This window comes from Oryctolagus cuniculus, chromosome 13, assembly GCF_051225735.1.
Source record: "Oryctolagus cuniculus isolate XC-2025 breed Fujian yellow rabbit chromosome 13, ASM5122573v1, whole genome shotgun sequence".
NCBI classification, from domain to species: Eukaryota; Metazoa; Chordata; class Mammalia; order Lagomorpha; family Leporidae; genus Oryctolagus; species Oryctolagus cuniculus.
In genome coordinates this window covers 79,481,553-79,507,595 of record NC_142879.1, presented here as the reverse complement: position 1 = coordinate 79,507,595, position 26,043 = coordinate 79,481,553, and the positions used below count along the sequence as shown (strand labels likewise).

The following is a 26,043-nucleotide window of genomic DNA, read 5'->3' as shown; positions in this document are numbered from 1 at the left end:
TCACCAAGTGTAGTATGTCAACTAGGTTTAAACTATTCAACTCTTTGCCTAGGAAAATTACAAATTCCCTGTCATGCTTCTAAGAAGGTTATTTCTCAAAAGTGATATTTGGAGTGTTAAATCAGAAACTACAAAACCACTACTGTAATTTTAAATAATAACAATTTTTAGAGTCACTTATCATTTATACATTACTTTATTAGGAATAGAGTACATAATTTAGTATTATGTTTAATCTCAAAATTGCTAACATTTCAGTACTGAAAATATTAACCCCCAATATACCGTCTAACTTTTAAGAAAACTAAGATCTCCAAATCTGTACATTCAAAAGAACTAAAGATTCACCTATTTGACAACATTGTTTGAAGTATTTTTTTTTAAGATTTATTTATTTATTTGAAAGTCAGAGTTACACAGATAGAGGAGAGGCAGAGAGAGAGAGGTCTTCTATCTGATGGTTCACTCCCCAATTGGCCGCAACGGCTGGAGCTGTCGATCCGAAGCCAGGAGCCAGGAGCTTCTTCTGGGTCTCCCATGTGGGTACAGGGGCCCAAGGACTTGGCCATCTTCTACTGTTTTCCCAGGACATAGCAGAGAGCTGGATCAGAAGAGGAGCAGCCGGGACTAGAACCGGGGCGCATATGGGATGCTGGCGCTTTAGGCCTGGGCGTTAACTCACTGAGCCACAGTGCCGGCCCCTATTTATTTATTTATTTATATTTGACAGACAGTGAGAGAGAGAGAGAGAGAGAGAGAAAGGTCTTCCTTCCTTTGTGTTCATCCCCCAAATGGCCGCTACGGCTGGCGCTACGCTGATCCGAAGCCAGGAGCCAGGTGCTTCCTCCTGGTCTCCCATGTGGGTGTAGGGGCCCAAGCACCTGGGCCATCCTCCACTGCCTTCCCGGGCCACAGCAGAGCTGGACTGGAAGAGGAGCAACCAGGACTAGAACCCAGCACCCATATGGGATGCCAGCACCACAGGCAGGGGATTAACCAAGTGAGCCACAGCGCCGGCCCCAAAGTATTCTTTTCTTTTTCTTTTTTTAAAGTTTTTATTTAATGAATGCACTTTTTCATAGATACAACTTTAGGAATACAGTGGTTCTTTCCCCCATACCCACCCTCCCCTCTCAACTCCCATCCCACTTCCCTCTCCCTCTCCCATCTCCTTCCTCATTATAGTTCATTTTAGTTTGATTTTATATACAGAGGACCAACTCCATGTTAAGCAGATTTCAACAGTTTGCAGTCACGCACACATACACATACCCCATATAGAGTACAGTTTGGGAACAAAATTTGCAGCCAATTCTCATAATACAACTCATTAGGGACAGAGATCCTATATGGGGAGTAAGTGAACAGTGACTTCTCGTTGTTTTAACAATTAATATGCCTATTTATGACGTCAGTGATTATGTGAGGCTCTTGCCGTGGGCTGCCAAGGCTATAGAAGCTTTTTGTGACCATAGACTCCATTGGTATTTGGTGGCCATAAGCAAAGTGGATGTTCTCTCCTCCCTTCAGAGAAGAGTATATCCTTCTTTGAAGGTCCTTTCTTTCCACTGAGGTCTCACAGAGATCTTCCATGTAGGATATTTTTTGCAACAGAGTCTGGGCTTTCTATGCCTGAAATGCTGTCACAGGCCTTCAGCCAGACCAGGAAGCCTTAAGGGTTGATTCTGAGGTCAGAGTGTTATTTACAGCGAATGTCATTCTAGGAGTCTGCTGTGTGGACTGCTTCCCATATTGGACTTTCCTTCTTTTTAAATTCTATTATTATTACCAGGCACTTGATGTTATTTACATGATCACTTTTATACTTAAAACTATCTATATGTTGACTTTAACATTTAATATGATCATTTTAACAGTTAAGATGGCATTTATACCACCGATTTTTAGGGGTTTGGAGTCTCATGACAAGTTCTTAGGATGTACCCTTAGAAGTACATCTGAAGGACTGTATGCAGAACTATACTGCTTTACAGTTATAGACTACCTCCTCCATCTCTTATTTCCCCTCTCATTTTTAATTGAGATCTTTTCCATTGGACTTAAAATACGTATGATTAACTATGTACATAGAATTCAGCATACAGCAGGAAGAAGAGAAAAGAAAGAAAGCAAACAGAGAAAACAAAACAAAACAAAACAAAACAAAAAGGATATACAAAATAAAAAGTAACAATGATAAACTGTCACTCAGTCCGGTCAAGGACTATTCAAGTCATTGATTCTAAAAGTGTCAATTTCGCTTCTATAGCTTTCATTTTAGGAGTGCTATTAATTCTCCCAAGTCAGGGAAAACATATGGTATTTGTCTCTTTGGGACTGGTTATTTCATTAAGTATAAGGTTTTCCAGCTTGCCCCATTTTGTTGCAAATGACTAAATCTCATTCTTTTTTATTGCTGTGTAGTATTCCATAGTGGACATATCCCACAATTTCTTTATCCAGTCTTCGGTTGATGGGCATTTAGGTTGCTTCCATGTCTTAGCTATTGTGAACTGAGCTACAATAAACATGGAGCTGCAGATAGCACTTCTGTTTACTGATTTCATTTCCCTTGGGTAATTTCCAGGAGTGGGATGGCTGGGTCACATGGTAGGTCCATATTCAGATTTTTGAGGTATTTCCATACTGTTTTCCGTAGTGGCTTTTCCAGTTTACATTCCCACCAATAGTGGGTTAGGGTGCCCTTTTCCCTACATCCTCTCCAGCATTTGTTTTTGTTGATTTCTGTATGAGGGTCACTCTAACAGGCATGAGGTGAAACCTCATTTTTTTGAAGTATTCTGTTCTTTGAACACCATCAGGATTCACATTTTTATACAAACCTGATTCATGAAAATGTAATTTTGTATTACTCATCTAGTATTATTTCACATTAGAAAAAGGCAAGGCTCCTGGCTGCTAACATACATAGCTGAAGCACCTTAAAAAATGTTCTTTTAAAAATGAATAATTTTATATTTAATTCAATAGTAAGAAGGCCTGGTAAAATATTAGAAAAATATGATAAGCGATCACAACTCCAAGACAAAACAGCCAATGATATATAACATGTAAATTCAATTAATATCAGCATTAAATTCTTAGTATAAGTCATATCCAAAGTCAAAATACATAATACAATGATCACATTACATCAGACCTACATTCATTTGATCTACAATCATTCATTCATCAATATTTACTTAGCAGCTGTTATAGCTCAGGTCATGTGGCTAGGTTACTGAAAGACAGAGGGAAATAAAGTTCCTATTGGCATCAAATAATCATATAAACTGATTATATCTAAATATTACATAATAATTATTTTATTTAGATGTAAAGCCAAGCAAGAAATAGGGGGCAGAGGGAACTGACAATATGTTTTCAAGGTGTTTCAATGCAGGGAGAAATAACTTTAAGGATGTATGCACTTGTGGCCGGCGCTGTGGTGCAGCGGGTTAATGCCCTCACCTGAAGCACTGGCATCTCATATGGATGCCAGTTCTAGTCCTGGCTGCTCCTCTTCTGATCCAGCTCTCTGCTATGGCCTGGGAAAAGCAGTGGAAGATGGCCCAAGTCCTTGGGCCCCTGCATCCACGTGGGAGACCAGGAAGAAGCTCCTGGCTTTGGATTGGCGCAGCTCTGGCTGTTGTGGCCATCTAGGGAGTGAACCAGCAGATGGAAGATCTCTGTCTGTCTCTACCTCTCTCTGTAACTCTGTCTTCCAAATAAATAAAATAAATCTTAAAAAAAAAAAAAAAGAATGCATACCCTGGTTTTCAGTTCTGGCTATACAGAGTAATCATCTTTCAGCTTTAGAAAATAAGAACAAAAACTAGATGTTCTTTGAAGACATATGGGGCCAGATTAGTGGAGGATGAAGTAGCGGGAGAAGAATAAACTCTGGGAAGGATTTCTGGAGATAATGTTTGAGTGCAGGTAAGTAGGCACCAGCCAAGTAAAGAAAAGAAATATGGATATTCAAGGAGTAGAAAGGATATATGATAAGAGAAAAACAATGGAGGAACGGAGTAGAGGGGCAATCATAAATGGGTTACAATAGGTATTTGGATTTTAACCTACAAGCAATGATTAGCCACCAAAAGAATTAAAGCAAAATACTAAGAAAACCCAATTGTAAAGAAACACTAGTATGGTGTCATGAAAAGGCTACAGGCAAGAAGGCTAGCACAAGGCTGTAAACGGATGAAATGGAAAATCAGGACTATGATACAGCTTAAAAGCATAGATTAGGGAATCAGCAGTTATACACACCTGATCCTATGAACAAATGAGTTCTTCAGAGAAATATTATTAAAAGATTGCTAAAGATGGAAGCTTAGGAATGTTCTTTAATTTCTGCAACTCTAATCTAACTGCAATCTTACTCTAATCTAGACACTATACTAAGCCATCATTAACAATTTTTTCTCAATATATGGAAGGACTACATTTCAGAAAAATCAACTGTAAATTGAATCAATGTATGATATTATATGGAAGGTATAAGGTTATTTTTTTTTTAGGATGTATTTATTTGAAAGTCAGAGTTACACAGAGAAAAGGAGAGGCAGAGAGAGAGAGAGGTCTTGCATCCACTGGTTCACTCCCCAGTTGGCTACAATGGCCAGAGCTCTGCTGATCCAAAGCCAGGAGCCAGGAGTTTCTTCCAGGTCTCCCACACGGGTGCAGGGGCCCAAGGACTTGGGCCATCTTCTACTGCTTTCCCAGGCCATAGGAGAGAGCTGGATCAGAAGTGGAGCAGCTGGGACTCCAACCGGCGCCCATATAAGATGCTGGCACTGCAGTGGTGGCTTCTACCAGCTATGCCACAGCTCCAGCCCCAAGGCTGTTTTTTTAAGGAAAAAACAAACAAACAAACAAACAAAACCAAACACTTATAGGGTGGTTATTGTGGTGCAGCAGGTTAATCTGCCTGCTTGGGATACCTGGCTTGAATCTCGGCTACTCTGTACTTGGGATCCAGTGGATGATGGCCCAAGCACTTGTGTTCTGGCCACCCACATAGGACAGCTGGATGGAATTCCCAGCTCCTGGTTTCACCATGGCCCAGCCTTGCCCACTGTGGGCATTTGGGGAACAAACTAGTAAATAAAAGATCTGTTTCTCTCTGTCACTCTGCTTTCCTAAGTAAGTGAATTTTTATAAAAAATAACATGTGAACACAACAGAAGAGGGAGCTCCAGAGTTAGGTAGCTGTAAAGGCTATCCTGGCCTCCTCAACGAAAAATACAGGGCCTGGCACTGTGGCGCAGTAGGTTAATCCTCCACTTGCAGTGCTGGCATCCCATATGGGCGCTGGTCTAGTCCCGGCTGCTTCTCTTCAGATTTAGCTCTCTGCTATGGCCTGGGAAAGCATCTTCTAGATGGCCCAAGTCCTTGGGCCCCTGCACCCATGTGGGAGACCCAGAAGAAGCTCGATGGAAGATCTTTCTCTCTGTCTCTCCCTCTCTCCGTCTGTAACTCTACCTCTTAAATAAATAAATAAAATCTTAAAAAAAAAAAAAAGAGTGCAATCATGAGCACCGTTTAAAACTATCACAAGAAAATAGAGAATGTGGAGTAGAATGTCTTTGTAGCATAAAATAAATTAAGAAAACCCCTGCATGGCTCTCTTTAGAAAAACCTGATTCAACATTTAAAGATCAAGAGATTTCACATAAAAATCCAGATTTTGACAGTCCTATGTGCACCACAATGGGCTGGAATGCTGTAGTGTTGCCTCTTTCAGGAGAGGCATGGAGCTCTCATGGTCACCACTCTCTAGACTACTTCCTTTTCTTAATATATTGTGGGCCTGCCTTGTTAGGTATTTGTGTTTGTGATCACTAGTTATGGCCTGACACTGTTCTGAAAGTGGTCTTCCTCTTGTTGGACCAACACAGAAGAAGAGCAGCAAAAAGATGGTCTCTATGAGCCAAAATTATTCAATTTTGCAATGAAAGAAGCAATCCCCAGCAACCTGACCAATATTTTTATTTTTTACAGTACAGAAATAAAATGCTACCTGCATATTTTAAAGTGCTTTACTTTAACAAAGCAGTAAGGTTTACCTTCAGATCCAGGCTGCTAAGGCTGACAACATCATCATCTTTATCTCTCCGTTTTCTTTTCTGTAAGAAAAAAAGATTCATTCTCACATAGAAGGAACGTATATTACCCCATTCAAGAAGGGTCTATACAACTAGAAAAACCACTTTTAAAAAGTTAACCCTTTGGCTGCACTCACAAGAAAATTATTTTGATGAGAGACATTCACATATACTCTACACAGTCCTCCTAACCCCCACTAGTCATCTTCTGCTGTGTTGTGAGTCTACTCTATTAAAACTTACTTATATAAAGATTTTCAGAACAGAACTTTTAGGTAAGTCCAAGGCTGTCTGTACTTGTTAGATAAAAAGCAAAATATGTTTTATCCAGAAAAGCAATATATTTTTTAAAAAAGGAACACATATTATTTATCCTCTTGGAAGGGTAGGGGTGTTCACTTGAAAAGAAAATATCTTTTTTTCATGGCTCAGATTTGTTGCCCGAAGCAGAATTTATTAACTAAGCTCCAGGATTTTTTAGATGAACATCCACAATGCTGGAGTACTTGACCATAATCATTCATCCCTTCTGGCACCAATAAGAGCCAAACTGTCATATTTACCATTTCTGGGTCTTAATGAATACTGAATATGCACCCTTAAGTAATATTTCAATATTCTTCATTTCAAAATAGCCTTTCAGATTATTTGTGACACAGCCTAGTCTAGTGATCTCTTAAAAATGACCAACCAGGGCTCTCTTCCAGTTCCTGGGATTACACAGGAGGAAAAAAAATGGGAATCAAAACAAAATTAATCAGGAAAAGGTCAATAAGGAAAAACAAAATGCCCAAGTCCAGGTAGAAGTGGGGCAAGTATCAGAGCTAAGAGGTCTCAGAAAGCAAGATACCATGAAAACAACAGAGGGAACTCTGTGAGATAAGAAGTTATTTGAACCAAGCCTCCTTATAACAGTTGAGGAAAGGGACCATCGTTGTGGCATGGTGGGTAAAGCAGTTGCATTCCATATTGGCATCCCATATAGTTTCATGTTCTGGCTGTTCCACTTCTGATCCAGCTCCCTGCTAATGGCCTGGGAAAAGCAGTGGAAGATGGCCCAGGTGCTTGGGCCCCTGCGCCCACATCAGGGACCTGGAAGAAGCTCCTGGATCCAGGTCCAGGCCCAGGCCCAACCCCTGCCCAGGCTATTGTGGCCATCTGGAGAGTGAACAAGCAGATGGAAGGTGTGTGTGTGTGTGTGTGTCTCTCTCTCTCTCTGTAATGCTTTCAAATAAATAAATAAATCTTTAAAAAGAAGTTGAGAAAAAAAAGAATAGAAAATTATCAAAGTCAAATCCTATATAAAAATCACTCTAAGAAAAAAGAGGATAAAGGACAGAATACCACTCCATTAGGGTAGGGGTGGAGAGTGGCTGGCCTGCAGGCTATATAAGGCCCACGGAATCATTTGGTCTGGCCCCACCAGGTAGGACTCAAAATTCGATAAATCTATTTTTAATTTGATAATTTTTAAGTTGATAATTACAAAATTATGGCCCATGAATGTTATAAATATCCCAATGGCCTATGTGGAAAAGAGGTTTCTCACATTTGCAGTAGAGAATGAAAGCATACCAGAAAGAAATGCTTAAAGAGGCAGAGCAAAAATTATAATATACCATTTCAAATTCAGCTAAAAGATACTAAGATAATCCAAAACAAGAACTAACAATATAAATAAGAATTGTAAAGACTAAAAATGAGGTGACAGAACTCAAGAAATCTTTACTGATTCCAAGGTCATATCTTGGAAGATGCAGGAAAGTATGAATAACATGATCCCTATTTTGGAAAGCTATGTAATACAATATCCTTATATGTGTATCTTTATGATTAGTAAATAATAATTTGAAGAAAATACAGAGGGATACATAAGATATTGTTGACATGGCTTAGAGAGGAGGTTGGGGATGGAAGGACTCATTAGGGGAAGGAAAAGGGAGGAGAGGGAGGAAAATGGCAAGCAAAATGAACAAAGCATGTATATGATTATCCTTACACAACTATCTGAAACTGAATACATGTGAGTATGTGAAGAAATTTAACAGATTTTGAAAGTACTAACTTTGTTTCTTTTAATTATTTTCAAGTTTTGTCTTTCATATTTATTGCTTTAATCTATCCAGAATTTATTTTTATATGTATATGGCATTGGGTAAGAACATTAACTGCTACCACCCCTAACATCATTTGTACAGAGTCCCATTCCTTCTTCAAGTCTGTGAAGTTCTCATATATATGTGGGCTTCTTTCTTGGTTTCAAATTTTGTTCTACTGTCTATTTGTCCATCTCTGTGCTCATATCACACTGAGTCCTAATAACTATCACAGTAAGACAAGTGCTCCACAGCTTGTGTACTGTTTTTGGTCTTCTGGGCTATGTACTCTCTCACATGACTTGCAGAATGAGATCTAGTAAACTAATGACATAACTATTAAAACTGTACTAAAACTTATGGAGTAATTTACAAAGAACTGACATTTTTATACGGAGTCTTTCATTGCATGACTACGCATATAGTACTCATATAGCTCTCCATTTAATTAGGTACTGTATGTTTTCATTAATTTTTTACAAACTTCCCCATCAAGGTTTCACACATTTTTTTCAAGGGTTACTAGTTTTCAAGTTGTTACTATTTCAATTAGAGGGTCTTCAAAATTTACAATTGCTTATTTATTGCTAGTATTTACACACACACACACACACACACATACATTCCACTGGTTTAATTATAAATATATATTTTCCTAGAAAATAAGGTCCAAAATTTTAAAATAGATGGGGGATATAATTCTAAAAAGGAAAAGAACCTCTAATATAAATGATCTATTAACTATCTCAAACTGTAAAGTTATATGACTTTCTCATTAAATATTACAAAATATATATGAAGTATATATAATATGAAATGTTATGAAATGTTAATTTCAAAGAGATTTTTATGGTCAAATACTTCACAATTAGCATGGATTGAAATGTAATAGATACTATTTTGAACTTCAAAGAAGAATGAGATTAACTTCTGTTTGCAAAACAGCACTAAAATAAACATTTCCTTCATTTCTGGCCTTTGGTCATTGCCTTTTAGAAGTCAAAAAAGGAATGAACTTTATGTTACCACAAGGGCAACACAGCACAAACTACAGATGTGCTTGGATCCAGGAAGGCCACATCATCCCTCATCACATTAAAGCATTGTTTTCAAACAATGGGCATCTCAAGCTATGCTTCATCATTTATAGGAATGTTCTGTCTCCAGTTTGTACCAGGTCATTCAATTTTTTTCCCTTTTTTTAAAATTAATATATGGGGCCAACGCCACGGCACAGTAGGTCAATCCTCCACCTGCAGTACTGGCATCCCATATGGGCGCCGGTTTTAGTTCCAGCTGTTCCATTTCCAATCCAGCTCTCTGCTATGGTCTGGGAAAGCAGTAGAAAACGGCCCAAGTCCTTGGGCCCCTGCACCCACGTGGGAGACTGGACAAGTGCCTGGCTCCCGGCTTCAGATTGGTGCAGCTCCAGGTATTGCAGCCATTTGGGGAGTGAACCAACGGAAGAAAGATCTTTCTTTCTGTCTCTCCCTCTCACTGTCTGTAACCCTACCTCTCCAAACAAATAAATAAAATCTTTAAAAAAATATAAAGTAATAGATTTCATGCATTCCATAGGTAGAGTCCCAAGAAGACAACCACATTTCCCTCCCTCTCCTCTCTTCCTTTCATCAGTTTTTTGAAAAGACATAATTTTAATCCATTCGATATTCACATGCTTAATTCAACACTAACCAAAATATTCAACAAGTAAAAAGGAAAACCAAAGTTCCACAGAAGTATAAACAAGGACTAAAAATGACAATCATGTCACAAAATGATTTTTGTTTTTAAAGATTTATTTTATTTATTTTGAAGGACAGAGTTACAGAGAGGTAGAGACAGAGAGAGAGAGAGAGACAGAGAGAGGTCTTCCATCTGCTGGTTCACTCCCCAGATAGCCGCAATGGCAGGAGCTGCACCGATCCAAAGCCAGGAGCCAGGAGCTTCTTCTGGGTCTCCCACATGGGTGCAGGGGCCCAAGGACTTGGGCCATCTTCTACTGCTTTTCCAGGCCACAGCAGAGAGCTGGATGGGAAGAGGAACAGCCGGGTCTCAAACTGGCACCCATATGGGATGCCGGTGCTTCAGGCCAGGGTGTTAACCCACTGTGCCACAGCGCCGGCCCCACAGAATGATTTTTTTAAAAGTTTATTTATTTGAAGCCGATGTTGTGGCATAGTGGGTAAAGCTACTGCCTGACAATGGCATCCCATTTGTACACTGGTTCTAGACCCGGATGCTCCACTTCTAATCCAGCTCCCTGCTAATTTGCCTGGGAAAGCAGCAGAAGACGACCGACGTGCTTGGACCCCTGTATTTATGTGGGAGATCTGGAAGAATCTCCTGACTCTTGGCTTCAGCCTGGCCCAGTCCTGGCAGCTGCGGCCACTTAGGGAGTGAAACCAGCTAATGGAAGAGCTCCGTTTTTCTCTGGCTCTTCCTCCCTCTGTGTAAATCTGACTTTCAAATAAATAAGTAAATCTTTTTAAAAAAAGTTTACGTCTTTGTCTTTATTTATTTGAAAGGCACAGTGAATTAATGAGTGAGTAACAGAGACAAAGAGAGAGACACAGAGAGATTCTCCATCCTAGACTAGGCCTGGAGGAAGCCAGGAGCCAGAGATTCTGTCCAAGTCTCCCAGGTGGGTGGCAAACACAAAAAGTACTTCAGCCATCATCTCCTGCTTCCCAGGATGTGCAGTAGCAGGAAGCTGGATAGAAGCAGAGACAGGACCCGATTCCAGTCACTACAATGTGGGATGTAGGTGTCCCAGGCAGCAGCTTAAGCTGCTGAGCCACAACACCTGCCCCTTTAATGAGTCTTAGAGCCAATGACCTTGCTTGAACTCTTTAATTTATTATCTGCTCTTAACATTCTGTTGAATAGACACATTATAAGTAAAGAAATCATACTATCTCTTCCTTTCTACTTTGTGTATCTTTTTTTTCTCAGTGTGTTAGTTTACTGTGTTGCTAAACAGACAGCCATGGTAGGCTTCTTTTTAAGTCTAAAGGAAATGTTTAACATTTTCATTACATTTATTGCTTGTGATAGGTCTCAGGCTAGGGAAATTCTCTACTATTCCTGGTTTACCAAAAAGTTTATTATGAGTGGGTACTGATATTATTTTCTTCTACTCTTAGATTTCTTTCAATTTGTTTTGGTTTATTCTACATTCTTTTTCTAGTGTATCTTGAGTTTTACCCTTAGTTCATTAATTTTTGTCCTTTTCTGGAACTATAAAATTAAAATTTATAATTTTCCCTCTTAGTTTTCCTTAATCACATACCAGAAGTTTTTTGTTTGTTTGTTTGTTTGTTTTTAAGATTTATTTATTTACTTGAAAGGCAGAGTTACTGAGAGGCAGAGGCAGAGAGAGTTCTTCCATCTACTGGTTCACTCCCCAGATGGCTGCAATGGCCGGAGCTGTGTGCCGATCCAAAACCAGGAGCCAGGAGCTTCCTCCAGGTCTCCCACATGGGTGCAGAGGTCCATATTCCAGAAGTTTTAATATATGAGCCATAAGATATTTCTTTTGGTTTGCCCAAGTATGATAGACGCATAGGAAAATGTTAGAACTATTTTTTTAATGTATTTTAAGTACTATAAAATAGGCTTTACTAATCATAAGCAGATTATAGTTCATTATTATTTACATTATAGTTTAAATAACAGTGTTTGAATCAGATCCAATACATCAGTCCCAAACTCTGAAACTGTCATGGCTATTTATGCTCTCATTAAACTTACTCTAAGTGAATATAGGTTGACTATGCCTTATTTGAAATGCCTGGGACCAGAAGTGTTTCAGATATTGGATTTTTTAGATTTTGGAATATGTGCATTGACTTTATGGGCTGAGCATTCCCAACTGGAAAATCTAAAATCCACAATGCCCCAAAATCCAAAACTTTCCAAGCATCAGGTTAATGCTCAAAAAATTTCAGATTTAAAGCACTGAAGATTTTGGGTTTTCAGATTAGAGATTCTCAAACTGTATAGTATACCTTGAGATATTAGCTCACAACAGTCATACATATAAATTAGAAACATACCATGAATAAATGCTCAAAATATTTCTGATATTACAAATGTCTTGGAGAGCTTTTTCTACTCAAGTTTTTCTGTTTGTTTAGGCTCACTGACGTGTAAGGGAAAGGGGCCAAGATGGCAAACATTTCAAAGGACTATGGAAAATGGCATTAAAATCATGAGATTCTTGCTATGAATGTTTTCCTCGCCAAATAACGTAATGGATATAATAATATGTAAATCTTGGAGCTGGCATTGTGATACAGTGGGTTAAGCCACCACTTATGACACCAGCATCCCATTGTGTCAGCTGGGAGTCCTGGGTAATCCACTTCTAACCTGGCATTTCAATGATGTGCCTGGAAAGGCAGCAGCAGAAGATGGCGTATGTACTAAGGCTTTTACAACCCATGTGGGAGACTGGAACAGAATTCCCGGTCCTGGCTTTCAACTGGACCAGAACTGGCTAAGGAGGCCATTTGAGGAGTGAACCACCGCATGTAAGATCTTTCTCCTTCCCTCTGTCTGTTGCTCTACCTTTCAAAAGAATAAATAAATTAGCACATAAATCTTAAAGAAAACACCAGCAACCAGAAATCTGAAACGGGAATGCTCAACAATCAAAACATTATATATATAACCTTCCATCAAGCAGTTTTATATATATATACATATATATATATTTTTTTTTTTTACAGGCAGAGTGGACAGTGAGAGAGAGAGACAGAGAGAAAGGTCTTCCTTTGCCGTTGGTTCACCCTCCAATGGCCGCCGTTTCCGGCGCACTGCGGCCGGCACACCGCGCTGATCCGATGGCAGGAGCCAGGTACTTATCCTGGTCTTCCATGGGGTGCAGGGCCCAAGTACTTGGGCCATCCTCCACTGCACTCCCTGGCCACAGCAGAGAGCTGGCCTGGAAGAGGGGCAACTGGGACAGAATCCGGTGCCCCGACTGGGACTAAAAGCTGTTATAGATTGCATACAAAAATAACTTGATGTTTGATGATATGCATTCTTAAATTTAACATTGTTAGAATAAGAGAAAGGACTGCATAAACATTAACAGATATGAGTACTTTGCAAAATATCTTTTATATTTACTTGAAATTAGATGGTCATAAAATTCTGTCCCTCAAAATGCTCAGAAGTACAGACAACCCAATTATACACTACACTGAAAGACAAGCCAAGAATTAATTCTATCTAATGCTTCAAAATAAAAAATATAGTTATCTACTCACCAAAGTAAAATCCCAATGGGGGCCAGGTGTTAAAAATGTGAAGGAGCTACCTCTCCGAAGGGGATATCTGTTAATAGAAAACAAACAATAAACACAAGTAACATTAGTATAATAAAAGCATTGTATTTTAAAAAGTTATTTTTCATAGTTTCCAAACTTTTTAAAAGTTGCCTAGTCATCCAACCTTAGAAGTAAAAGAGATAATATGTAAAAATTAAACAAGGTATAGGTTCTGGTGATTCTGAGAATCTCTGCAATCAAAGAGCCTATATAAAATTAGAATAGGTTATTAAAAAAAATACAACTCACCAAACTAATCAGGGTTTATCTTGGGAATATATACATGATCCAATAATACAAGATCTAGTAGTAATACTCTATATTGTATTACTAAGTTAAATAAAAATGAATTAACTTTTTAGCAGGTGCAAAAAATATGATAAAGATACTCTTAATAGATATTTGCATTTCATTTTGGTTAGTCCTTCTGATTTAAGAAAATTACAATTTAATACAGCCAAATTAAAAACTTCTAAATAACTACATTTGAGACAAAGGTCTCAAATGAGAATAAAACATGACTAAATGTTGCTCTTTATCATTGAGTGACAGACTTTTCTTTTGTGTTTTCTTTCCATTCACTGTAAAGAAATTAAGCAGTGTGGCAGGCACTGTGGCGCAATGGGATAAAGCCCCGGCCTGCAGCACTGGCATCCCATATGGGAACTGGTTTGAGTTTCAACTGCTCCACTTCCGATACAGCTCTCTGCTAACGTGCCTGGGAAAGCAGCAGAAGATGGCCCAAGTGCTTGAGCCCCTGCACCCACGTGGGAGACACTCAAAGAGGAGTGTGAAGCTGTACACTGGGGAAAGGGAAGGCTTCAGGTATGCCTTGACTGGAAGCTGTTGGCAAGACAAGTGGCAGGAAGGCTAACTAGAAGCAGGCAATCTACTGTGCACGGTGTTAGGATACATATTTGATTTTCTCTAGTTAGTTCTAAGCTGGAAGCAAGATAAATTTCAGAAACTGGCATTTATTAATGAAACCCTGGCCAACTCTTTAGGCCAAATATTCCAGCAGCTATTATTTAACTTTATGGATTGTCAGGCTACTGTCCATTTATACATTTGGCCTCACCTTTGATCTCCATACTCTCTGTTCACTCTAAGTTTTGGAAACACCACAGGTGGCTGTCGTTCTTGTAAAAATTTACAGGCTTGGGAACGGCACTTTGGCATAGCAGGTAAAGCAGCCATCTGCAGTGCTGGTATCCCACATGGCCACCGGTTTGAGTTCTGGCTGCTCTGCTTCTGATCCAGCTCTCTGCTGTGGCCTGGGAAAGCAGTAGAAGATGGCCTAAGTCTTTGTGCCCCTACACCACATGGGAGACCAAGAAGAAGCTCCTGGCTCCTGGCTTCAGATCAGTGCAGCTCTGGCCATCGCAGTCAACTTGGGAGTAAACCAGCGGATGGAAGACTTCCCTCTTTCCCTCTCTCTCTGTGTAACTCTGACTTTCAAATAAATAAATAAATCTTTACAAAAGAGTTTACAGGCTTAAACAAAATACAAGGGCTTCTGTAGTTTTCTAAATTAACAGAGAAGTTTGTTCAGATTTTGACAAGGCACACAAAGGAAAATGGCTCTAAGAAGAAAAAGGAAATCAAGGCTTTACAGAAAATTAGTACCTAAGTAATCTTAGGGTTCAAAAAGTTCATGGAAACAGAATTAAAAGACCACTTTATTTTGGTGTAAAAAAATCAAAATCTATGTACTTATTCCATGAAATACACTTTCTACAAACATTTGAAGACTCCTCATATACATGGATTGAAATTTTTTTGCATCAAAATCAGCTTATCTTTTAATTCCATTTTTCCATGAATTTTCACTCTCAAAGGTTATTTATTTATTTATTTATTTATTAAAGATTTATTTACTTACTTGAATGAGCTACACAGAGGAGAGGAGAGACGAGAGAGGAGAGAGGAGAGAGAGAGAGAGACTTCCATCTGCTGGCTCATCCCCAACTGGCCGCAAAGACCGGAGCTGTGCCCATCCGAAGCCAGGAGCCAGGAGCTTCTTCCACTTTCCCACGTGGGTGCAGGGGCCCAAGGACTTGGGCAACCCTCCACTACTTTCCCAGGCCATAGCAGAGAGCTGGACTGGAAGAGGAGCAGCCGGGACTAGATCCGGTGCCCACATGGGATGCCGGCGCTTCAGGCCAGGGCGTTAACCCACTGTGCCACAACGCTGGCCACTCAAAGGTTATTTATAATCTAATACAGTAATCTCTTTGTGCTTTTGCTTTCCATAGCTTCAGTTACTTGAGATAAGTGGAAGTCTGAAAATATTGTTGTGACTCTGAAAAGAGAGAAAACTATAGTCATGTAATTTTTAGCACAGTGTATTTATAGTTCTTTTATTTTCATTTACTGTTGTTAATTTCTTGCTGTACCTAATTTGAAATTAAATTTTGTATAAGGAAAAATATGGCATATATTAAGATTTGGCACTATCTTGGGTTTCAGGCATCCCTGGTGAATAAACGTGGGCTGCTGTACAAATACCCGTGTATATTACAAGGTAGTATTCACAGTGGCAATTAAAATGTTCATTAAAAACTATTTTATGGGACTGCACTGTGGCGCAGAGGGTAAAGCCATCACCTACAATGCTGGTATCCCATATAGAAACCAGTTTGTGTTCCAAGCTGCTCCACTTCTGATCCAGTTCTCTGATGATGGCCTGGGAAAAGCAGCAAAAGATAGCCTAAGTACTTGTGTCACTGTCACTGTCACTGTCACCCTTGTGGGATACCTGGACAAAGCTCCTGGCTTCAGCATGACCCAGCACTGCTATAGTGGCCATCTGAAGAGTGAACGAACAGACAAAAGACCTGTCATTTCCCTTCTCTCTGAAACTCTTTCAAAATAAATAATTCTTAAAAAAAAAAAATATAAAAGCTAAAACTAAAAACTCCTTTTTGATATAAAATAAGTATTACTGAGAATTACATAGCCAAAGGTACTAATTTATTTACCAGAAACGAATATACTGATTTCAGAATGAATTTCATGTCTGAAAGAAAAATAGTTAAGAATATTAAAAAATTAGCAAATTTTTTAAAACCTGAAAAATGTTTCAGGTTTGATGGTTAAGATTCTTTTCAGGGCTATCTGTAATCAGTTTTATAGCAATTCTATTTTTTCCTGTTTCAATACAAATTTATTTCTATTTATTCTGAATACCCATGAGAAAAAGGAACCCCCAAAATAAATTACGTATAGAAAGCCTGTGAGAGATTGCCAATCTCCAAAACTTTTGGAAAAACACACTCACTTTTTACAGAGGTCAGACCAAAAATGAATAGTTATTTTAAGTCCTTATGGAAAAAAAAGACCCAATTTCATAAAATATTAAGATTACATGTGACCTTTCCAGAAGATACACAACACAGTCCCTGTAAGGGGAGGCTTAAAGGCTGAAATGTAGAGCAAAAGGTGGGTATTCTACATCTTTCAAGAATTCTGTCCATAAATTTAAATATTTCTGATCTGCAACCCAATATGTTTTTCATGTATTGGAATTAAAACATTTAAGGCAAAAATAAACTAACACATTATGAAACTAGTTTGACATATTAAATTGTATTTAGTTACACTGTGATTTTCCTTTGGCTCCAACATATGTCCTTTCATCATTTGGTGTATTTATGAACAATGTAAATTATTTTTACAAACTGCTTTTAGCATAAACAAAGCTTAATTAAAATGGTAAAGTTACTGCTAAAAAAGAATGGGTAGGTATAGGACGCAGTGGTTAAGATGCTGCTTAGGACACATGCATCCCTGGAATGCCTGGATTTGAATACTATCTCTACTCCCAATTTTTGCTTCTTGCTCAGGCACACCCTGGGAGGCAGCAGATGATAGCTCAAGTACTTGGGCTCCTGGCTTTGGTATTTGGGGCATTTGGGGAATGAACCAGTGTGTTTTTGTCTGCCTGTCTCTCTCCACCTTCCAAATAAATAAGAGATGAAAAAATTTATTTTATCTTTCAAAAAGCTATTAGGACACAATTCTTGAACATTATTTGTATTCAAAATTAGCTGTATGTGCAAAGAAAAGTCCCTGAAACATAGCAACATGATTGACAGTGATGAGTATTATTAGTATGTCCTTTTTAGATATACCAGTGGTGATAAAATTAGGACACAATTCTTTCAGTATCTAGCTGTGAGATTTTATTGGGCTTCAAGTCTTTCAGTATTAAAATGGACAAGTCATTGGTTTTTATGACAGCAGGAAAAATGTATTGAATGTTTATTATCTGCCATGCACTATTCTAAATATTTTAGATGCATTAAGTCACAATTCTCATAGCAACTCCAAGAGGTCAGTACTATTACTATTCCCAGTTTATAAATGAAGAAGCTGGTTGGTGGGCATGCACCAAAGTAACATGGTTAAGATCTTAGAATAGTCAATGAAACAGTCAGGATTCATATCCAGGCAGTCTGGCTCTAAACACTGTATTATTATTAATTATGCTGTATCACCTCCACAAAAGCTGACAAACAGAGCTAACCACTAGATATTCCTGATAGAAGGTAAATAAGTGATAGCTGTAATGTATTCTGTCGAATATAGATGTGGTAATGATATCTAATATTTAAGGAGCTTTTCTACACACACCCAGGTACTACTCTAATACTTTACATACATTAATCTACTTAGTTTTCATAACGTACGACATAAGATTCAAAGACATTAAGTAACTTACTGAAGGTCCTCAAGAGCCAAATCTTACTTAAACCCACAAAGTCTGATTGTAAAGCCTACACCCTTTTAAACATTATTATTTAGTTATAGGTCTGAGTTCAAAAGAATGTTAGAAGAATGCACATTCTCAAAGGAGAAAACAAAATAATTAGGTAAATCAAAGCTGGGTTCAGACTGACTTGATATCAGGAAAACTAAGGCAGTAAAGCAAGATTTGTTCTAAGCTCTGAATCATGTAGTAGGGCCCAGACAAGATCTTGCCCACTACCCAGAGATAGGTGGCGACATAAACAGGCAGCATCAATATAGAAAGATGCCATAGACTACAGGCGTTTCTACACTCCCCCCTCCACCCAGCCATTATTTCTTCCTTGCTGTATCTTGCAGCAGTCAGTACACATATATTAAATGTAAAGAAATGGATGGCATTACTATTAATATAAGAACCTATACACATTTAGCAGACAAAACCAGGTTCATACCTCTTTATTTAACTTGGTTCAGATTTAAAACATTAAGCAATTTCTTCTAGCATTTGCACATTCTTGCTGTTTATTCCCTAGCTCATTCTCTAGCCTAGTCCATTTTTCACTTGGATGGCTACCAATTTAACTGTTGGCAGTGGGTGTGGCTGGAAATGAGCTCCAACCCTGGGTCAGGATGACAAAAGGGCAGGCCTGCAGACTGAGTAGTGCATACATACATAAACAGACACAGTCCCATACCCAGGCTTACAACTTTCACTTTAAATTCCTGACCAGAAATTTTAAGTGGGTCTTCAGTTCTGACCAGCAATTCTATCACACTTCCCTACCTAGTCATTTCCTTTCCCATCTTCTGAAATAACTGTTTCAATCTCTTCTTTCTTCATTATTACAATACTTGCTTCACTCCCACTTCACTTTCAGCTTATGATCCTACACCTTGCCCCACATATTCACAATGTCTAGCCTACCATAAACGTTTTCTTTTCTCCCATTTTAATGAAAAGTTGTATTACATACAGCTAAACACTCCATTTGTACATTGGGCCACATCTTCTTACCACTGAAAAGCAGCCAGAGAAAACACATTAACTTTACACAAACAAGAATTAGGGGCCGGCGGGTGCTGCGATTGCAGCGCCGGCACACTGGGTTCTAGTCCAGGTCGGAGCACTGGATTCTGTCCCAGTTGCCCCTCTTCCAGACCAGCTCTCTGCTGTGGCCCAGGAGTGCAGTGGAGGATGGCCCAAGTACTTGGGCCCTGCATTTGCATGGGAGACCAGGAGAAGCACATGGCTCCCAGCTTCGGATCAGTGCCACGCTGGCCGCAGCGGCCACTGGAGGGTGAACCAGCGGTAAAGGAAGACCTTTCTCTCTGTTTCTCTCTCTCTCTCACTGTCCATTCTGCCTGTCCAAAAAAAAAAAAAAAAAAAAAAAGAGAATTAGGGGCCAACATTGTGTTCCAGCGGGTTAAGCCACTGCCTGAGATGCCAGCATCCTATACGGGCATTGGTTCAAGTCCCTGATGCTACATTTCTAGCTCCCTGCTAATATGCCTAGAAAGGCAGCAGAAGATGGTTCAAGTACTTGAGATGGTTCAAGTACTTGGGCCCCCTGCCAGCCACGTGTGGGACACCCAGATAGAGTTCTAAGTTCTTGGCTTTGGCCTTGCTCAGAGACGGTCCCTAAAGCATTCTGGGGAGTGAGCGAGTGGATCAAAATCTAACTCTGCCTTTCAGATAAATGAATAATTTTTTTTCAAAACATTAGACATTAAACGTTAATGGACTAAATGTTTCATTAAAATATACAAATTGTCAGGGGAAGATTCCTTCTGGATAAGGAAATATATATAGCCTGTGTAAGTTATGGTTGTCTTGAGGAAAAACAATTGTGTGATCAGTTGTGAGCTAAATTAACTTCTTTTTCATAGAATACCATTTTTACGTGAATGAACAAGGAATAGATAAATTATCATTCTTTGGACTTGAGCATTTTGTAGATATTTATTCTAAAATGAAGTTCTGCAAATGATTGGCAAATGAAAAAACTTGAACATTCAAATGAAAATCAGCAGTCTGAAAAATTAATATTCATCACTGTTGAGAATGACACCTTTCCAATCCCTAAAATCTTTTTATAGGACATTGGTAGTGAGATTAATGATTGTGATTTTTTTTTTGATAGCATATAATGCAATGTGTCAACCTTTGGAAATCTGCACAGCTGACTGAACCAATATTTCTGAAAAGCATAAACAAAACTGTGTATGGGTAAAAATATTTACTTACAATTTAAATAGATCAATAAATTTTAAAAAAGATTTATACAGAGAGAAAAGGAGAGGCAGAGAGAGAGACAGAGAGAGAGAGACATAGAGAGAGAAAGGTCTTCCACCTATTGGTTCACTCTCCAGATGGCCGCAACCGCTGGAGTTGCCCCAGTCCAAAGCCAGGAGCTAGGAGCTTCTTTTGGGTCTCCCATGCAGGTGCAGGGCCCAAAGATTCGGGCCATCTTCCACTGCTTTCCCAGGCCACAGCAGAGAGCTGGATCGGAAGAAGAGCAGCTGGGACTAGAACCTGTGCCCATATGGGATGCTGGCGCCACAGGCAGAGGATTAACCTACTGCGCCACAGCGCTGGCCCCGTATCAATGATATTTTAACATAACAGGAAATGTAAAGTTCATTGATACAGCTTCATGTTCCAAACTGCAGCCAACCTCTAAGAAACTACTACTCTTCAATTTCTGGTACATTATCAAAGAATGTTGACAACTATTTGAAAAGGTAATCATAGTATTCATCTGAGGTCTAGCATTTGGCTCAGTGGTTGTCTCTTGGGTCATCCATATTCTGTATGAGAATACCTGGCTTCTATCTTGGCTACTCTGCTTCTGATCTAGCTTCCTGCTAATGTACACCCTGGGAGCCAGCAGAAAATGATCCAAATACTTGGGCCTTACTGCCACATGGGAGAGTTTGACTGTTTTTGGTTCCTAGCTTTGGCTTAGCTGTTGCAGGCATTTGGGGGAGCAAACCAACTTATGGTAAACCTATATATCTGATTTTCACATAAAATACAAAAATAAATAAAATGAAGCAAATATCTCTTTTTGAATTAAGAATCTAGTAAGGGCATGTTTTCTTCCTATATACTGCAACTAAAACAGTGTGTGTGACAGATTAAATGCAGAAGCAGATGCAAGAATCCTACTTTGTTCTATTAAGGTAGCTATTAGAGAACTGTGAAATGTGTAAACAATGCCACTCTTCTATACATTTTTATTTTTGTTTTAGCAAAGAATTACGTTTCAAAAGTTATGTAACTTATGACATGCAATGATTATGACAATATTTTTATCAGTTTTAATTCTTATCTGATAAATATAAATACATAAACAAGAACTGGTTAGAGTTTTAAATAATTTTTAACATATAAAGGTGTCTAGTGGACCCAAGAAAACAGAACTGCTGCTTAAGAGAAACCTTCAAAGGCACACACAGGATAAGTACCAAAAACAAACAACTCAAAACCTCAAATAAATGTCTGATGAAGGTACTGAACTAAATTAATGGAAAAAATGGAATTAAAATGTAAGATCATTTGGCACACACAGGATAAGCACCAAAAACAAACAACTCAAAACCTCAAATAAATGTTTGATGAAGGTGCTGAACTAAATTAATGGAAAAAATGGAATTAAAATGTAAGATCATTTGGCTGCAAAAATGTTTGGAAACCCATACATAGGGGTTCTTTGGAAAGCTCATAGTATGCACATTAGGAAAAATCTATGCAGAGTCCAAAAATTTTTGTACTAAAATAGTCACCTTTTAATTCAATTTTCCATGAGATTTTTGAAGTAATCGTATATAATTTATCAAATAAATTCCACCTGAAATATGAAGTAAAAATTATAGTCAATGATATTTCATTTATATAATACCATAATCTATTTATCATTGCCATTTTTTCTAACTTTTTACTATGAAAACAAGTTGTGATATACTTTTACCTTAAGATAAATTTCTGTTAGTATTATTTCATATAAATATATTAATTATGAAATTTTGTTTGATCTCTTAGCTTTCCCTCAAACTACATGTAATGAGAAAAGAGAACAAGAAGCAAAAGTATAGAAAAAGTATTCAAAGAAACAATGGATAGGACCAGCATTGTGGGGCAGCAGGCTAAACCATCGGCTATGATGCTGGCATATCATATGGGCACCAGTTTAAGACCTGGCTGCTTCACTTCTGATCCAGTTAAAGAGCCTGGAAAAGCAGTGGAAATGACTTGAGTACTCAGGCTCCCTGCACCCATATGGGAGATCTGGATGGAGTTCCAGGCTCCTGGCTTCAGCCTGGCATAGTTGCAGCCATTGCAGCCATTTGGAGCATTAACCAGTGGATGGAAAATTTCTCTCTCTCTTTCTCTCTCTCTCTCTCTCTCTGTAATTCTGCCTTTCAAATAAGTAAATGCATCCTAAAATAAAAAAAGAGAAACAATGTTTGAAATGTCTCAAATTTAAAGAAAAACAAAAATCTATATATTCAGGAAGTGCAATGAACTCCTCCTAGTAAGATAAAAACAGACATCCACAAATAAACACATCAAAGTAAAAATGGTAAAAGTCAAAGATAAGGAGAAAAATCTTAAAAGCAGCAAGAAAAAAAATTACTCATTGTTACAAGGAACCCCCCAACTAGATTAGTAGTTAAATTTTTCAAAGAAACAATGAAAGGTCAGAAGCAGTGAGATAACATTTAAAATACCCAAAGAAGGGGGAAAAATCTATCAACAAAAATTCTAAATGATCTTTCAAAACTGAAGGCAAAATGAAGACATTATATGATAAACAAATAGATATTGTTGCTAGCAGACTTGTCTTAGAAGAAATATTAAAGAAAACATAAATGCCTACAATAAGAAAAAAAAATCTCAAATCAGTAACTTAACCTTCGACCTTAACACAGTGAACTATACATTGCCTAAAAGGTAGTTTTCTAATGACTTGTAGTCACATTTCTACTGGAATATGTAGAGGAAAAGGCAAAATGCTCCCTGTTCCTTTTAGTTTTTAAAAGCAGCTAGATAGACACAGGCCTGCCACCTCAACTGTGTGCTCCTGGGCGGCGCCAAGGGGCCAAGCCAACCTGCCCACGGCTACAGAGCTTATTTTGCAGACCCAAGCACTGTGCGGTGCTTCACGGCGATGCCCTTCACGGCATGTGTGAGTTCACCTCGGCGCTAGACATGTCCACATGCCCTTTGTCTCCCCCTGGCTCAAAGATCATCCCTGGTTAATTAGGACCACTGGTTTTTGTCTGTCTGTCTCATTGCATGAAGGGACATTACACCCACCTCCACTTCTTGTTGATAAACTGTTGGCACTGCTACTTCTAAAATCCACCTTCTGAGTTCAAGATAGACACTTACAAGAGTACCCTGTTACACAAGGCCCAGGACTGGAGGCCCCAGGGCGCCCCTCCTGTTCTCAGATGCACTCTCATTTGTAAGCATTGCAACACAAATCCAGGACCTCATAAGCAATGTGAAAAACATTTCCCGTTATGAGCACAATGTAATGAATAAAGCCAAGAGCTCTCCAGTGGGCCAGGCTTATGCTAATCCACGCCTCATGTGTCAGTCAGTCAGTCAGTCAAGTTTGATTTCCCTCCCCTCACACTGTATCCAGGAGAGCAGTTCCTGGCATCCCAGGAACCCAAAGAAGGGTTTTTCCTTTTTGTCCCTTTGCTGTTGACCATTTTTACAAAATGTAATGTGTTGTGAAAATAAATTTAGCTGCATAAAAAAAAAAAAAAAAGAAAACATTTCAGGCTGAACGCAAGTCACCTGAGACAGTTATTTAAATTCATACACCAAAAAAATAGGACCAATAAAAGCAGTTCTACTGAAAAACTCAGTAGAGAAATTAAAATTAAAAGGCAATAGAGGAGGAACAGACAACCAAATCATACAAAAAACAAGTAAAATGGCAGGCACAAATCCAACTAAATAAATGACATCAAATGTGAATGGAATAAATAACCCAATCAAAAGATAGAAACTGTCAGACTAAATTAAAAAAAGAAAACGACATGATCCAACTATATACTGTCTACAAAAGACATACCTTTCAATTTGAAAGTAAATGGACAGAAACAGATATACCATTCAAACAACAAACCATAAGAAAGCTGGCGTAGCTATATGGGCATTAGATAAAATAATTTTAAAACAAAAAAGTTATCAAAGGTAAGATCATTTTATAATGCTAAAAAAAAACATGAAAAAAAAAACAAATCATCAGGAAGATATAGCTTTGTATGCACCTAGTAACAGGACAAATTACATAAAGCAAACACTGACAGAAATTAAAGGAAAAATAGACAATAACATCTGGAGACTTCAACACATCATTTTCAATAATGGTAGACTAACTAGACAAGAGTAAGGAAACAGAAGAATTGAACACTATAAACCAACCAGACCAAACAGACATCTACGAAACACCACATCAGACAATAAACTAGAATACACACTCGATTGGACTTGGAACATTATTCTTGCTAGATTATATTCTAGGACATAAAACTGACCTCAATATGTTGAAAGGAAAGAAATAACACAAAATATATTCTCCAACCACAACGAAATGAGAAATCAGTAGCAAGTGAAATTTGGAAAACTCACAAATATGTGTAAAATAACATACTCCTTTTTTAAAAAAAATATTTATTTGAAAGGCAGAGTGAGAGAGAGAGATACAGAAAGAGAGAGAGACATCTTCCATCCCCAAATGGCTGCAACAGCCAGGGGCTGGGCCAGGAGCCAGGAGCTCCTTCCAGGATCTTCCATGTTGGTGCAGGGGCCCAGGCACTCGGGCCATCTTCCGTTGCTTTCCCATGCACATCAGCAGGGAGCTGGATGGGAAGTGGAGCAGATGGGACTCCAACCAGTGCCCATATGGGATGCCAGCATTGCAGGTAGCCCACTATACCACAATGCTGGCCCCAACACACTCCTAAAAAGTCAAAGGCTCAAAGAAATGGAAGGAAAATCTGCAAATATTTTTAGATTAATGATGACGAACATTTAATAAGCAAAACTTGTAAGCAGCAGCTATACTCACAAGATTTATAACTCTAAATGCCTACAATAAGAAAAAAAAATCTCAACTCAGTAACTTAACCTTCGACCTTAACACATTGGAAAAAGAAGAGTAAATTAAACCTATTGCAAGTAGAAAGAAGACAATGATAAAGATTAGAGTAAAATTAATGTTAACAAAGAACAGAAAAATAGTAGAGAAAAATCAATGAAGCCAAAGTTGCGTTTTTGGAAAGAGGAAGAACAACTCAAGAAGGAAACTCAAGCATTATAAAGCAATACTATAAACAACTGTACATGAGCAACCTAGTTAACTTTGATAAAATGGACCAATTCTGGGGCAGACAGGTTGGCCTATTTTTTGAGATGATGGTTGAGTTGCCTAAATCTTTTTTTTTTTTTTTTTTTTTTGGACAGGCAGAGTGGACAGTGAGAGAGACAAAGGTCTTCCTTTGCCCTTGGTTCACCCTCCAATGGCCGCCAAGACCGGCGCGCTGTGGCCAGCGCACCGCACTGATCCGATGGCAGGAGCCACGTGCTTCTCCTGGTCTCCCATGGGGTGCAGGGCCCAAGAACCTGGGCCATCCTCCACTGCACTCCCTGGCCACAGCAGAGAGCTGGCCTGGAAGAGGGGCAACCAGGACAGAATCTGGCGCCCCGACCGGGACTAGAACCCG

The 26,043-nt window shown here is 38.7% G+C and overlaps 1 protein-coding gene across 3 annotated transcripts in view; it reads right to left on the bottom strand.

The window, feature by feature from the left end:
• The window catches only part of NET1 (neuroepithelial cell transforming 1), a 58,494-nt gene that overhangs the window by 22,260 nt on the left and 10,191 nt on the right, over nucleotides 1-26,043 (bottom strand). The window contains exons 2-4 of one of the 3 annotated variants that reach the window (XM_089312385.1): nucleotides 16,157-16,231; nucleotides 13,486-13,552; nucleotides 6,075-6,134 (exon numbers count right to left, since the gene is read on the bottom strand). In XM_089312385.1, the coding sequence (XP_089168511.1) occupies nucleotides 6,075-6,134; nucleotides 13,486-13,552; nucleotides 16,157-16,231 (202 nt within the window). Of the gene's footprint in view, nucleotides 1-6,074; nucleotides 6,135-13,485; nucleotides 13,553-15,427; nucleotides 15,523-16,156; nucleotides 16,232-26,043 lie in introns of those variants that run through there. The other 2 variants (XM_070055811.2, XM_002721685.6) reach the window with 2 other exon arrangements.